A 14391-nucleotide genomic window follows, 5' to 3' on the forward strand; every position below is an offset into this window, starting at 1 on the left:
ACTTCCGCTCAGGTCATGATCTCACAGTTTGTGAGTTCAAGCTCTGCCTCAGGCTCTGTGCTGAAAGCTCAGAGCCTGGAGCCTGCTTTGGATTCTGTGTCTCCCTCTCTCTCTCTCTCTCTCTCTCTCTCTGCCCTTCCCCACTCACACTGTCTCTCCCGCTCTCTCTCAAAAATAAACATTAAAAAACAGTTTAAAAAGTCTAATTGAAAACATGAATTAATGTTCCATTTTATAACCAAGACACCTACCTGTAAGGTTGATAATTGTGTAAATGTCTTCGTTATGAGCTACTCTAGCCACGTGTATCATGGAGCACTATTCCTATTTAAAAGGAAGACTGACAAACTATTGTTATTCGGTGTTGATTATTGTGGCAGATATTTTCTTAAATGCATGGAGTGAGCTTGTCACATGAAGGAAAACAACTGACAGTATTGTCAATGATGAAATTCCATCTTTCAAGCATAAATCAGACTTTGGTAGTGGGATCCTGAGATCAAAATAGTTAAGACTTACTAGCCCAGGAATTATATAATGTTACAGTATGCAGCCCTGCTCTGGGGCATCCTTTCTTTAGGATGCTGTTACATGATCATGACAAATGGGGAGAGTGAGTCTCACACTATATATGCAATGGTAAATATTTACCTGACAGCCTGTGGTGCATTTATTTCTCATTATAAAAATTCTTACATCCAGACATAATGTCTAGAATTCACACAGGTGTTCTCTATCTAGATGGTCATTATATTTTTAAAGAATAGTATACTGGGGCACCTGGGTGGCTCAGCCAGTTAAGTGTCAGACTCTTGATTTCGGCTTGATGACAAGCTGTGATGACAACTCGGAGCCTGCTTGAGATTCTCTCTCATCCTCTCTCTCTGCCCCTCCCCTGCTCGTTGTGCTCTATCTCTCTCTAAATAAATAAATAAACATTAAAAAAAAAAGAATAGTATACCTTTTTTTGCTTTTAATTTAAATGTCATTTTATGTTTTAGGATGGCCCCAGAAGTAATTTTAGCCATGGATGAAGGACAGTATGATGGCAAAGTAGATGTATGGTCTCTTGGAATAACATGTATTGAACTAGGTAAGCATTGTTCCTTAGGTATATTATATTTGCTTTGTTAAATTAAGCCTAAAGTAATTTTGCACTGTGATGCTAATTTTCAGGTATCTATGTCCAATATTTAATGAGTATTTGTTAAACATGTAAAATATGTCTGATTACTATATTTACCTTAGGTAGAAAGTGTCTAAAGCATTTATGAATTACTTACCTCTGCCTAGGATACTTCTTACTTTGAATTAAGTATGAGGGTTAGATATTGGACCTCATGCCATATTGTAACAGTTTGATTTTCTGCACACATTTTATTCTGTTGCCCATAAAGGGAGCTATGCTAAAGGTAGTGTGCCATCATTCCCAGGGTGGGACCTAACATTCCCGGTGTAAGTGAGCCAGGTAGATAATTGAACTGTCACTGTAATTGATGATGATATCCATCTTCTTGCTCTTGATTCTCCATGCTTCTCCCCTTCCAGTCCAATATCCTTTCCTTTTTTTTCTTCTTATAAAAGTATTCCAGTCAACTTTATTTAAAAGTGGGAAGGGGCACCTGCGTGTCTCACTTGGTTAAGTGTCAGACTCTTGATCTTGGCTCAGGTCATGATCTCCTGGTTGATGAGATTGAGCCCCGCACTGAGCTGTGTGCTGACAGCTCAAAGCCTGTTTGGGATTCTGTCTCTGCCCCTCCCCTGCTCACGTGCGTGCTCGCTCACTCTCAAAATAAATATATAAACTTAATATAATGGAATCATTCAAAATCATGCACCACCTCTTGAGAAAATGTAACAATGATAAAAATATGTTTTACTTCTTGATATTCCTGCCAAAGATGTATAACTCAAATTTAATCATAGGACAAATTCAAATTGAGGAACATTCAAGAGTCTTGTACACTTCAAAATTGTCAAGGTTGTGACTTCAGCTATTACCTTAAGAGACTAGAAAAAGAGGAGCAAGGTGCACCTGGCTCAGTCAGTAGAGCATGCGACTCTAGATCTTGGGGTCATCAATTCAAACCCCATGTTGAGTGTGGAGCCTACTTTAAAAAAAAAAAAGAAAGAAAAGAAACAGAGTAAATTCAACCCAAAATAACCAGAAGAAAGAGAATGTAAAAAATCAAAGCAAGAATCAATTAAATAAAGTCTCTAGCCAGATTGATCAGGAAAAAAAGAAGACACAAATTACCAATATCAAGAATGAGAAGTGACATCACTACTACAGGTATTAAAAGGATTATAGGAAGGTATTATGAACAATTTTATGTTAATTTAACATTTAGATAAGACTCACCCATTCCTTGATGCAAATGATCAAGGCTTGCTTTTGCTACAGAGGACATTATTGGAACTTTGATTGAAATTTGAATGGGGGTTGAGGATTAGAGGATAGTCCTGTATCAGTATTAATGGTCTGATTTAATTGTGGTGCTTTAGTGGAATGTTCTTGTTGATAGGAAGTATACACTGAAGTATTTAGGGGTGGTAGGGCATTAAGCCAGCAACTTAGTATTAAGCCAGCAACGTAGTGTAAATTGACCCACTTGAAAAAGTTCTTTGAGGGGCGCTTGGGTGGCTCAGTCGGTTAAGCCTCTGACTTTGGCTCAGGTCATGATCTCGCAGTTCATGGGTTCAAACCCCACATCGGGCTCTGTGCTGACAGCTCAGACACTGGAGCCTTCTTTGGATTCTGTGTCTCCCTTTCTCTCTGCTCCTCCCTCGTTCATGCTCTGTCTCTCAAAAATAAATAAAAGTTAAAAAAATTTTTTTAAAAAGAAAAAAGAAAAGAAGAGGTTCTTTGAGCTCTACTTGGAAATTTTTTTGCTAAGTTTGAGACTATTTCCAAAAAAAAAAAAAATTTTTTTAACAGTATTTGCAAGCATGCCTCTATATAACAGGCTCATATTTTATTTTATTTTATTTTATTTTATTTTATTTTATTTTATTTTATTATTTTTTTCTTTTTAATAGGCTCATATTTTAACAGGAAAATTTTCTTTCTTTTACAGCGGAAAGGAAGCCTCCTTTATTTAATATGAATGCAATGAGTGCCTTATATCACATAGCCCAAAATGAATCCCCTACATTACAGTCTAATGAATGGTGAGTATTGCTTGGACATATATTACTCAACATTGTATAAATTAAATACTTTTTAAATAATGTTATCAAAATGATTTAATTCAATTAGGTAAAGTGTATTACTTGAAGAGATATTAAATTGGTTTGTTTTACCCTTACATCATGTTTATCCTCTATATATTCTGCTTTTTGTAACATATGTGTAACTCAGTTCAGAAATAAAGAATAGATGAGGCCACAGAGAAGCAAAAAGTATTGCTTTTTATAAAATTTTAAATTTTATTTTTTTCTTTGAACTTTTGAACACATATAACCCTGATTATATAATAAATAGCTTAATTTAAACAGTATTTTATAACTAAAATACATAGATCGCCACAACTTATAGTGGTATTTTTGGGGGGAATGGTTTATAATTTATGAAGTTTAAAGCATAGATAAAATGATTTATCAAAATTATCAGATAATTCATAACTTTGCGATTGTTCTAATTGTTACTATGATAATTTATATTTAGAATGGTTTGTTATTCCATGTTCTAGTGCTTCCTTGATTTGATAAAATTAGCTCATTCATGTAAAGAACTTTATAAAGGACAGATTGACCGTTTTAGAAAACTAGAATTTTTATCATTGATAGAAAATTTTAGTGTATGTATCTAAGTATATTCAAGTATATCTAGCATTTAAAAACTTCTGGGGAGATATCTGAAATGCTAAATACTTTTAAATTGGCAAGTAGTTACATAAATTAGTGAAACTTTATTTTTTTTAAGATTATATATTTAAGGCAGATTTGTGGATCATTGTTACCTGTTTAGAGATATGTAGAAGGAATCTTCTGGCAGAGTTTACCATCATGGTATATGTTAGTAATAAATATATTGAACACAGACTATCGTTACACTCTTTGATACATAGGAATTCAAAAAAGAATTCTTGCCTTCAAGGAATTTAAAGTCTTACGTGAATATGGAAAGACAAACATTGATTAAGTAATTATTACTACCTTCCTCACTGAACTCTCATCAGTAACATTGTATAATAATATGTTGCAGACTTCTAGAGCACCTGGGTGGCTCAGTCAGTTATCATGTCACGAGCTCATGGTTTATGACCTCATTCAATCCCTGTGATGTTAGCATGGAGCCTGCTTGGGATTCTTTCTCCCTTTCTGCCCTCCCCGGCTCATCCTCACTCCCTCTCTTTTTCTCTCTGTCAGAACAATAAGCATTTTTTAAAAATACATTGCAGACTTTTGATGTTTTACAAAATATCTAAATTGATTTTCTGGGCTTAATGGAAGTTTATGCACTTATTTAGGAATACTAAATACTTAGGTGTAAAACTGCTCCCTCCAAAACAAATAGATTGATGTTCTAAAATTGCAATAGAGAAGATGATCCAAGAGGCAAACAAGAAAGAGAGATGGCTTAGAGAAAAGAAACAAAAAATTGAAAAGAATGTTATCTTAAATTTGAATGCAAAGAAGAAAGATTGGCTTCCCTAATTTTGCCTCAATATAGAACAAGTTATGATATTTAAATATGTGGGAATAGGATTTTTTTTTAAGTTTTATTTAAATTCCAGTTAACATATTGTGTAATGTAAGTTTCAGGTGTACAATATAGTGATTCAGCATTTCATACATCACCCTGTGGCTCATCATGACAAGTACACTCCTTAATCCTCATCACTTATTTAACCCATCCCCTCACACACCCCCCTTTTGTCAACCATCAGTTCTCTATAGTTAAGAGTCCATTTCTTGGTTTGAGCCTCTCTCTCCCCCCTCCCCCCACTCCTTCCCTCTCTGCCCCGCTTTGCTCATTTGTTTTGTGTCTAAACTTGTGGGAGCAGGATTTTTTAAATAATCTGTGTAAATTTGTCCTTGGAAAATGGTAAAGATTCATTGGTTGCTTTAAATAGATTTTCATAGATTTATATAAAATATACAATATATTTTATCTCCTTTTTTTTTTGATAATTCCTTTTCCATTCCCCCTCCCACCAGTAGGCACATGCCTTGATTTGTGGATGTTTTCTTTAATTAAGTTTTTATTTAAATTCCAGTTAACATATAGTGTAAAATTAGTTCCAGGTGTAGAATTTAGTAATTTGACACTTACATACAACACCTATTGCTCAGAAATATGGAATACTTCATGAATTTGCATGTCGTCTTTGCACAGGGACTATGCTGATCTTCTCTGTATGGTTTGTGGATGTGTTTTAAAAGGAAATAGCAATATGTTCACTTGATACTTTCCTTTACAATAGGTCTGATTATTTTCGCAACTTTGTAGATTCTTGCCTCCAGAAAATCCCTCAAGATCGCCCTACATCAGAGGAACTTTTAAAGGTCAGTTTTACTTGGTCTGTTTTCTACCCTTAAGAAATTAAAATAATTTAAAGAAGGTGTTTTATTCTTTTTTTGATTTTGTGTCAGTATAAAGTATGCTCTACTAATTTTTTACTAAAATGCTCATTTTATATACTCTTCTCTTTTGGAACTTTTCTTAGAGTTTTTTCATTTGTTTTTCCAAAATTAATTAACTGCTGTACCTTGTCTGAATAGAATATATAGTTGTATATTCCAAATACTACCAACTGGCCATTTGTAAGTTCAAGAATATATTCATGAGTTATAACTCCATATTTTAATTCATGTGGAACAATGTCATATTTCAAAGTTAGTAAAACAAAGTTTAACTTTGGATTTAATTTAAAAAAAATTTTTAATGTTTATTTATTTTTGAGAAAGAGAGAGGGTGCGAGTGGGGCAGGGGCAGAGAGAGGGAGACACAGAATCCAAAGCAGGCTCCGGGTTCTGAGCTGTCAGCACAAAGTCCAATACAGGACTCGAACCCATTAACCTTGAGATCATAACCTGAGTAGAAGTCAGATGCTTAACTGACTGAGCCACCCAGGTGCTCTGATTTAAGTTTTATGTCTGCCACACTTTATATATTTATCAGTTGTATATTAAAATAATATGAAAGAGAAATGGTGTATAATATATCTGTATAATTATTGTGGGAGAAAAGAGCTTTTAAAAGAAACTTAAAAATGTATATCATGTTTCTGTTTCCTTTTTGGAAATAATTTTTCTAACTTGGCAATGAAAATATTCTAAGAATCATGTAAATTCTATTCAGTTTTCAGTGTGTTTGGTTACTTAGTTTAAACACATGATTAGTGTATGCTCTTTATTCTCAAAAATTGATTCTTTTATTTGGAGGTTGGCCATGTTATTAATAGCAATAATAACATTGTTGAACTTAATATAGTTCCTAAAACATCTAGATAAAGCAGTAGTAGATAAACATCTAGATAAAGCAGGATTTGACTGTCTTCTTGTGCCCCTAAAGGATATTGTTGATTTTTCACTATAAGATTTAAGTAGACCATTTTTACATGAATGTTTTATAATTTCAGAGAGGTTTAATTTATTTTCACTAACACACATCAAAGATACAAAGAAACTGAAATTTGATTGTATTATTTAGAACCACAGTATGTAGAAGAACAGTATAGTTTCAGTAATGCTTGTGGGATTTGAGGCAGTAAGTTCATTCATAGTCTCAGAAATTAAAGCCTAGGTAAATAGGTATTTATAATAGTAACAAAAGGCTTAGTGTAGCTAGAAATTATGTTAGTGATAAATAAGCAAGATTTAACATTTATTTATTTTTGGGAGAAAGAGAGCATGAGTGGGAGAGGGGCAGAGAGAGAGGGAGACACAGAATTGGAAGCAGGCTCTAGGCTCTGAGCTGTCAGCACAGAGCCCGACGCGGGGCTCAAACCCACGAGCAGTGAGATCATAACCTGAACTGAAGTTGCATGCCCAACCGACTGAGCCACCCAGGTGCCCCTAAATAAGCAAGGTTTATATGTAGAAAACTACTAAACTTAGAAATTTATTATTTTTGGATAAGAAGACCGAATATTGTAAATCATGATACCTTAACCTTTCTAAGGCTCAGGAAAAAGAATCTGTCTTCTTATACTATAGGCAAAGAAGTGATTTGGTGATGATAACCCAACCCATGAGATGAGACCTGGATATTTGGTGGTTAGATCCCAAGTCTGCATACAGTATTCATTTTGCTAGTTCATAGCATGTATTGGCACAGCCTTACTGAAAATTATAGGAATTATCTATTTGGTACTTTCCCTTTGGTCTAATTATATTTCTGTTGCAGTTCATCATAAAAAGAGCTAATAGAAAAAAATTTTAATTTATGAAGCTATCTCAGAATTAAAAATCTATAGGCCTCGTGTTTTTGAGTTTGAAATAACAATACTTATGACAGTGAAAGTAGAATAAAATATCATATAATTAAAATTCTTTACAGAAGCTTTTTCCTCTTCTGGGGATGGTGTCTTTAGGCATTCAGAATGGTCCAGCATTTGACATACTGTCATAGGCTGTCCTACATACAATATAGGTTCTAACAAAACTAGGCTGTCCTGAACCCCTGGTAATAGAATCTTCTTTATACAAAGAAGGGTGGGAAAGCACCAAAATCCCCATGTGGTGTGTGCCCAGACTGACTTTGAGGAGTTTATGCTATGACACTTAGAGTTCTTATGAGATTATCTAAAATGAAAAATACATCAGCAGGGCCTATGGTGTGCTATATGTGTTTGGGACAGGATCAAGTGTGCTCTCCTGTTGAGGAGCAGAAAATCGTTAAAGTGTTGAAGGCATAAGCACAGAATCAGAAAGCTAAATAAAAAAATGAAGTTTTTTGAGTAGTAAAAAAATCAAAAGGCAAAAAAAATTCTTGAAAGAAGAAATGCTTTTGAACTAACAAAGGTAAAAAGTATTACAAGAATTCAAGGACATTTCACAGAACTCAAGGCAAAAGGTTTCTTTCTGCAGTCTGTATGCTGTGTTTGTTGTTTTTTTTTTTAATTTTTTTTTTAACGTTTATTTATTTTTGAGACAGAGAGAGACAGAGCATGAACGGGGGAGGGGCAGAGAGAGAGGGAGACACAGAATCAGAAGCAGGCTCCAGGCTCTGGGCCATCAGCCCAGAGCCCGACGCAGGGCTCGAACTCACGGACCGTGAGATCGTGACCTGAGCTAAAGTCGGATGCTTAACCGACTGAGCCACCCAGGCGCCCCTGTATGCTGTGTTTCTATAAATCAAAATTTATACATAGAAAATTTCTGAAGAAATATATCAAAATGTAACAGTGATAATGATAGAATTGTTCTTTGTACTTTTCTGTATTTGATAAGGTTAAATTTATTAAATGTTAGTGGTAAAAATCACTATACAATGGCTTTTAATCAACTGCTAGTGTTTTATGGAGTGTTGTTTATACAGCATATAAAGAAACTCATACTATCCAAGTTTATGTTACTATAAAATCATTTTTTATTTTAACCATAATTTACCATAAAATCATTTCTGTTGAAACCTAATACAGCTCAGAACTGAACATGCCTTTTCTGTGAAATCGGTTCTAAGAATATGTAAACCTTTTTTTAGCCTTTATTTAGGGCTCTGTTGAACTTCATTCTTAGTGTTTAATTGGACTTTTTGTTTATTTCAACTCTGCATTTTCATTTAGCTAACAAAGGTATCATGTTTCTATTAAATGCACAGAGGTAGTTAAGTATGCATAGAGTGTGTGTGTGTGTGTGTGTGTATGTGTGTGTATGTATATATGTAGAAGACAATTTCGTAAATTAAGAAGCCAAAAATGTAGTAGAATTAGATAGCTATAGATTATATGCATTATCTATTATGATTAATTAGGATAGTAACTACTGTTTGAGAAAGGGGTACATTTGTACGCATTAAAAATATTTATATAAATTTCAACCTGACTTTCACCTTCTGCTTTTATCCAGCACATGTTTGTTCTTCGGGAGCGCCCTGAAACAGTGTTAATAGATCTCATTCAAAGGACAAAGGATGCAGTAAGAGAGCTGGACAATCTGCAGTATCGAAAGATGAAGAAACTCCTTTTCCAGGAGGCACATAACGGACCAGCAGTAGAAGCACAGGAAGAAGAAGAGGTAATAACTTAGAAATGACTCAAATATTGAGCCCTCTTTATTGGCTTCTTTCCTTATGCACCTAGTATTGCCATGAATGTTTTATATTAGTGGTTCCCAGATTGTGTTTTCTTAATATTGGTCCTGTAAGATCCCAGGAGGGAAAAAAGGTTTTGCATTCTTTAAACCTTACCCCTTCGTAGTACACAATGACCTGATAAAGCTCTGCAGAGTCTTTTATTAAAGAAACTTATTCAACTTTAATCTAGACTCCATCAAATTTTTTGGCTGCTGAACCCTGTTTTGCCTTATTACCTGATTCCATGGGACATGCTTTTGGAAGTATTTGAAATTATAGACTCTAGAAATTGACAGTACTCATTCAGAAGTCGTTAGAATTACAAAGCATTGTGCTCTGTCACCAGGGATACTTGAATCAGAAGTTCTATATAATTTCATTCCATCTGCACAGTTCTAAAGTACCAATTTTACAGATGAGTAAAGCAAAGCTCAGTGGTTAATTCCTCATAGGTTCATATGGGTTCAAGTTCACGTATCTCTCACTCTCAAGGCCAAGTTCTTTCCATGTTGCCTTTTGTAGGGTATGGAAATATAAATTTGCAATAGAAATGTTACAGAACTTCCTCACAAGGAAATCTACATATTTGTGGAGCTATCTTTTTTTACTCTAAATATTTTCATTTTTCTTTGTTCCTGTCAGAATTTGTTGATTCTTTTTTACTACTTTTCAGAGAGATCAGTTTGCATTCTGAAACCAGGAGCAATAGTTACTTACTTTACTTTTTCTTTTTTAATAGTGCTACATAATTAACGAACTAGAAAATACAAGACTTTCTTAACTTACAGTTTTGGTGGTGTTCATTTTGTTTTTTAGTTCATACAGTGATCACTAGAAGATTATTTTGAGCTTTTTTAGATATCTGAAATATTTGAGTAAAGTTGTAAAATTAATAAAATTCTAATGTAGTTAAATCTATAACAGCATCTCTTTTAGGCTGGGGATATATATATATAATCATATGTCTGTGTTAAATTTTGCGTATCTTACAGAATTTTGGTGCCCAGATAACATGGCTTGCCTGGTTACTTCATAAAACATTCTTACAAATGTGATTAAATGTATAGGTAATACATAATTTTTAATTTACAAAAAATAGATGGGAATTAATACTAAATTGATGAAAGAAGGATAGGCTAGATAATATATTCTGAGGAAGGAAAATATACTTAAAAGGCTTCCTTAAAAAATAATTAAAAGGGGTTATTTATAAAATTAAAAATGATTGGTGCGTATTTTAAGTATGGGAGTTGAGAAATGAGCAAAATTTTCTCTATACCTCATGAGATGTGTGGTAGAAATAGATTTCAAAAGTGACAAATTAGAGAAAATGCTACACTGTGGAAATAACCCATAAATGATTAACTGAATTTTTGACATGGTTGGGCTTTTTGTTATTTAGGTGTTGGTCATTTTTATTTTGTTTGCTTTTCAGCTGCTAAACTTCCTTCCTGGTCTTGGCAAATACAGGGAATTTCTCACAATAGACCTCTAACTTTCTTTCTTAAAGATTGTGTGCCAAGCACTGTGATAAGTGATTATAAGTAGCAATTCAAAAGAGATAAAGATACTTGAACCTAATGCTTTTTTCCCTTAGGAACAAGATCATGGTGTTGGCCGGACAGGAACAGTGAATAGTGTTGGAAGTAATCAGTCTATTCCCAGTATGTCCATCAGTGCCAGTAGCCAAAGTAGTAGTGTTAACAGTCTTCCAGATGCCTCAGATGACAAGAGTGAGCTAGATATGATGGAGGGAGACCACACAGTGATGTCTAATAGTTCTGTCATCCATTTAAAACCTGTGAGTATTTGGGTTTCAGTGAAAAAAAATTTCAGCTTTGGTAAATAATTTTCTTTATCTGATTAGTTTAATAAGGAGCTTGTCTTGGATGTTTCAGAACTTTGGAACATTTTTCGGTAACTTATTTTAAAGTGACATTAGGCTTGTTAATTCCCAGTATAATATCTGCATTTGGGAACCTATTGTTTTGAGAATACAAAAAGAATATTTTAAAAATCTTAGAAGAAAGACATATATAGAAACACTAGGTAATATATAATTTGAAGTTAGTTTCATGAAAAATAAAGTATTTAAAATATTTACAAATAGTAAGTATACACTTGAAAGTCATGATAATGGTTGTCTTTGGGGAGTAGGAAAAAGGATTGCAATGGGTAATGATCAAAAGTGACTTGCATTGTCTGTAATGTTTACATATTTAAAATAAAGATGTGGTTCATATTACAATGGAATACTACTTGGCAGTGAGAAATACTACTTGGCAATGTTGCCATTTGCAGCAATGTGGATGGAACTGGAGGGTATTATGCTAAGTGAAATAAGTCAGTCAGAGAAAGACAGATACCATGTTTTCACTCACATGTGGGATTTGAGAAACGTAGCAGAAGACCATGGGGGAAGGGAAGGAGAAAACAATAGTTTCAAACAGAGAGGAAGGCAAACCATAAGAGACTTAAATACAGAGAACAAACTAAGGCTTGAAGGAGGGGGCAGGGCGGGGGGAATGGGTGATGGGCATTGAGAAGGGCATTTGTTGAGATGAGCACTGGGTGTTGTATGTAAGCAATGAATCATGGGAACCTAGTCGTGAAACCAAGAGCACATTGTATATACTGTATGTTAGCTAACTTGACAATAAATTATATTTAGAAAAAAAGGAAATATGATTTTTGCTACATTATTCTTCATACTTTTGAGTGCAAAATTTTTAATTTTCTTGAAAACATTTGAAAGTCAGGTAACTTGTTTTTAGTAACTAATAGGAATACTTCCTTTTTAACTTCACAGCTTATAGTATTACCTAGAAGCTTATTAGGCACAAGAACTAAAAGGTAGAACTAACCCAAGTATTCATCAACAGACGAATACATAAATAAACCATGGTATAGACATACAATGGAATATTATTCGGCTATAAAGAAGAATGAAATTCTGATATATGCTACAACACAAGTAAACCTTGAAATGTTAACACTAAGGGGTATTAAGCCAGATGCAAAGGAAATATTGCATAATTCCACTTATGTAAAATATCTAGAATAAGCAAATTCGTAGAGACACAAAGTAGACTAGTGGCTACCAGGGACTTGAGTGGAGGATAAAATGGAGAGTTTTTGTTAATAGATACAATTTCCATTTGGGGTGATGGAAAAGTTTTGGAAATGGTGGTAGTTGTGTAACATTGAGAATATAATTATTGCCACTGAATTGTACATCTAAACATGGTTAAAATGGCAAAATTTATATATATTTTACTATACTCACACAAATAGTGCTTAGGAATGATTTAGTTGAGTGGTGGTATTATTCAGGACAAACTCATGTTTAATTTTTGCATCCTTAGGCAGTAGAATCAGCAGTAAAATAAGATTATTCCCACAATTAGTTGGTTGCTACTTAATTTACTTCCTCTTCAGTTAATGAACTAAGCTATATATAAGGAAAGACATCATTTCTTAAAATATTTACAGTTACTTTTTGATTACTTACTTTGGACAGAAGACAAGTATTATAAAAGTATTTTTAAGATAAATTATTGTTTTCAAAACCCAAGAGCCTTAGAGTAATTAATTTTTGACTGCTGTTTAAAATTATTAAACCTTTTCCATTTTATATATAATAATTAGGATATAAATCTAACCTCATATATTTCCTTATCCTAAATCTGTGTGCTATTTCATACACTTAGGGAATAATGTTTCTTGATTCTAATTATATTGAAAATAAAATGTCAGCATTCTCAATTTTTGTTTTTACTTTTTAAAATTATTTCTTTAAGATAAATTGATCACGTGGTGTCTAAATTTTCTTGAAAGTTCAAGTGAACTGTATTTGTTCACCTCAAATAGTATTGTCTCCTTCTTTGCTTAGGAGGAAGAAAATTACAGAGAAGAGGGAGATCCTAGAACAAGAGCATCAGATCCACAATCTCCACCTCAAGTGTCTCGTCATAAATCACACTATCGTAATCGGGAACACTTTGCTACTATACGGACAGCATCACTGGTATGTTCTTCCCTTGAATTAGAAATACATTTCTCAGGGACGCCTGGGTGGCTCAGTAGGTTAAGCATCCAACTCCTGGTTTTGGCTCAGGTCTTGATCTCACGGTTCATGAGATCAAGCTCCACGTTGGGCTCTGCACTGACAGCAAGGAGCCTGCTAGGGATTCTCTCACATCCTCTCTCTCTATGCCCCTCCCCTGTTCATGCTTGCATGCTTGCTCTCTTTCAAAATAAATAAATATTTTTTTAAGAAGAAATACATTTTTCATTTTGGATTGTGGCACCTATACTCAGGTTATGGACTATGTCTTATTTTTTTGTATCTGAGGATTATTTTGTAAAATACCCATTCAACATTTAAGTGCCTTTTATAAGATACTATATAGAATACTCTGAGAGACATTAAACTAGTAATGTCTTCACGGTGTACAGAAATAACTAATATATTAGAATATATCAAATGCTTAAGAGGGCTAGAAGGTACTAAATAGGAATTCAGATTATTTTTGGTTTGTGGCATAAAGGAAGTATTTATAAAAGAAATTGTTTGAGATTTTAATAATTAGTTGGTTTTAGGCACAGAGAGGAAGAAAAAGTTATTTCTACAATATAAGAATTAACAGTAAGGAAATAACCGAGGCTAACCAAAATGGGGGAATGTTTGAGAAATGGCAAGTAATTCAGTTTGATGTATTCAAAATATAGTTCTGATTTCCCAAATAACAATAAAAAGTGGATTATGGGGGTGCCTGACTGGCTCAGTTGGTTAAGTGTCCCAACTCTTGATTTTGGCTCAGGTCATGATCACAAGGTCCGTGAGCTTGACCTCTTCATTGGGCTCTGCACTGACAGTGTGGAGACTGCTTGGGATTCTCTCCCTCCTCTGCCCCTCCCCTGTTCATACTGTCTTTCTCTCTCAAAATAAATAAATGAACTTAAAAAAAACTTAAAAAAAGGATCATATATCCACAAGGATGTTGTTGTAGTGGGGTGCTTATTACCCTTATCAGTCAGATTAAGTAGGACCAAAACATGATAAAGGATACACTGGATAAAAAGAAATTACATTAAGATATCATACGAAAAGTAGGCTGTTAGAAAATATGACAGGAAGTAAAAAA

The 14391-nt window shown here is 33.9% G+C and overlaps 1 protein-coding gene and 1 pseudogene across 2 annotated transcripts in view; one reads left to right on the forward strand and one right to left on the reverse strand.

Annotated features, from left to right (window-relative positions):
* Nucleotides 1-14391, forward strand: part of TAOK1 (TAO kinase 1) — a 144621-nt gene that overhangs the window by 96892 nt on the left and 33338 nt on the right. For both annotated transcript variants that reach the window (XM_049637950.1, XM_049637951.1), the window contains exons 8-13: nt 1002-1093; nt 3078-3171; nt 5430-5511; nt 9019-9186; nt 10842-11045; nt 13137-13271. In XM_049637950.1, coding sequence (XP_049493907.1) covers nt 1002-1093; nt 3078-3171; nt 5430-5511; nt 9019-9186; nt 10842-11045; nt 13137-13271 — 775 coding nt within the window. The remainder of the gene's footprint in view (nt 1-1001; nt 1094-3077; nt 3172-5429; nt 5512-9018; nt 9187-10841; nt 11046-13136; nt 13272-14391) is intronic.
* On the reverse strand, nt 5297-5393 carry LOC125927699 (uncharacterized; annotated as a pseudogene).

The sequence above is a fragment of the Panthera uncia genome, chromosome E1 (genome assembly GCF_023721935.1).
Source record: "Panthera uncia isolate 11264 chromosome E1, Puncia_PCG_1.0, whole genome shotgun sequence".
NCBI classification, from domain to species: Eukaryota; Metazoa; Chordata; class Mammalia; order Carnivora; family Felidae; genus Panthera; species Panthera uncia.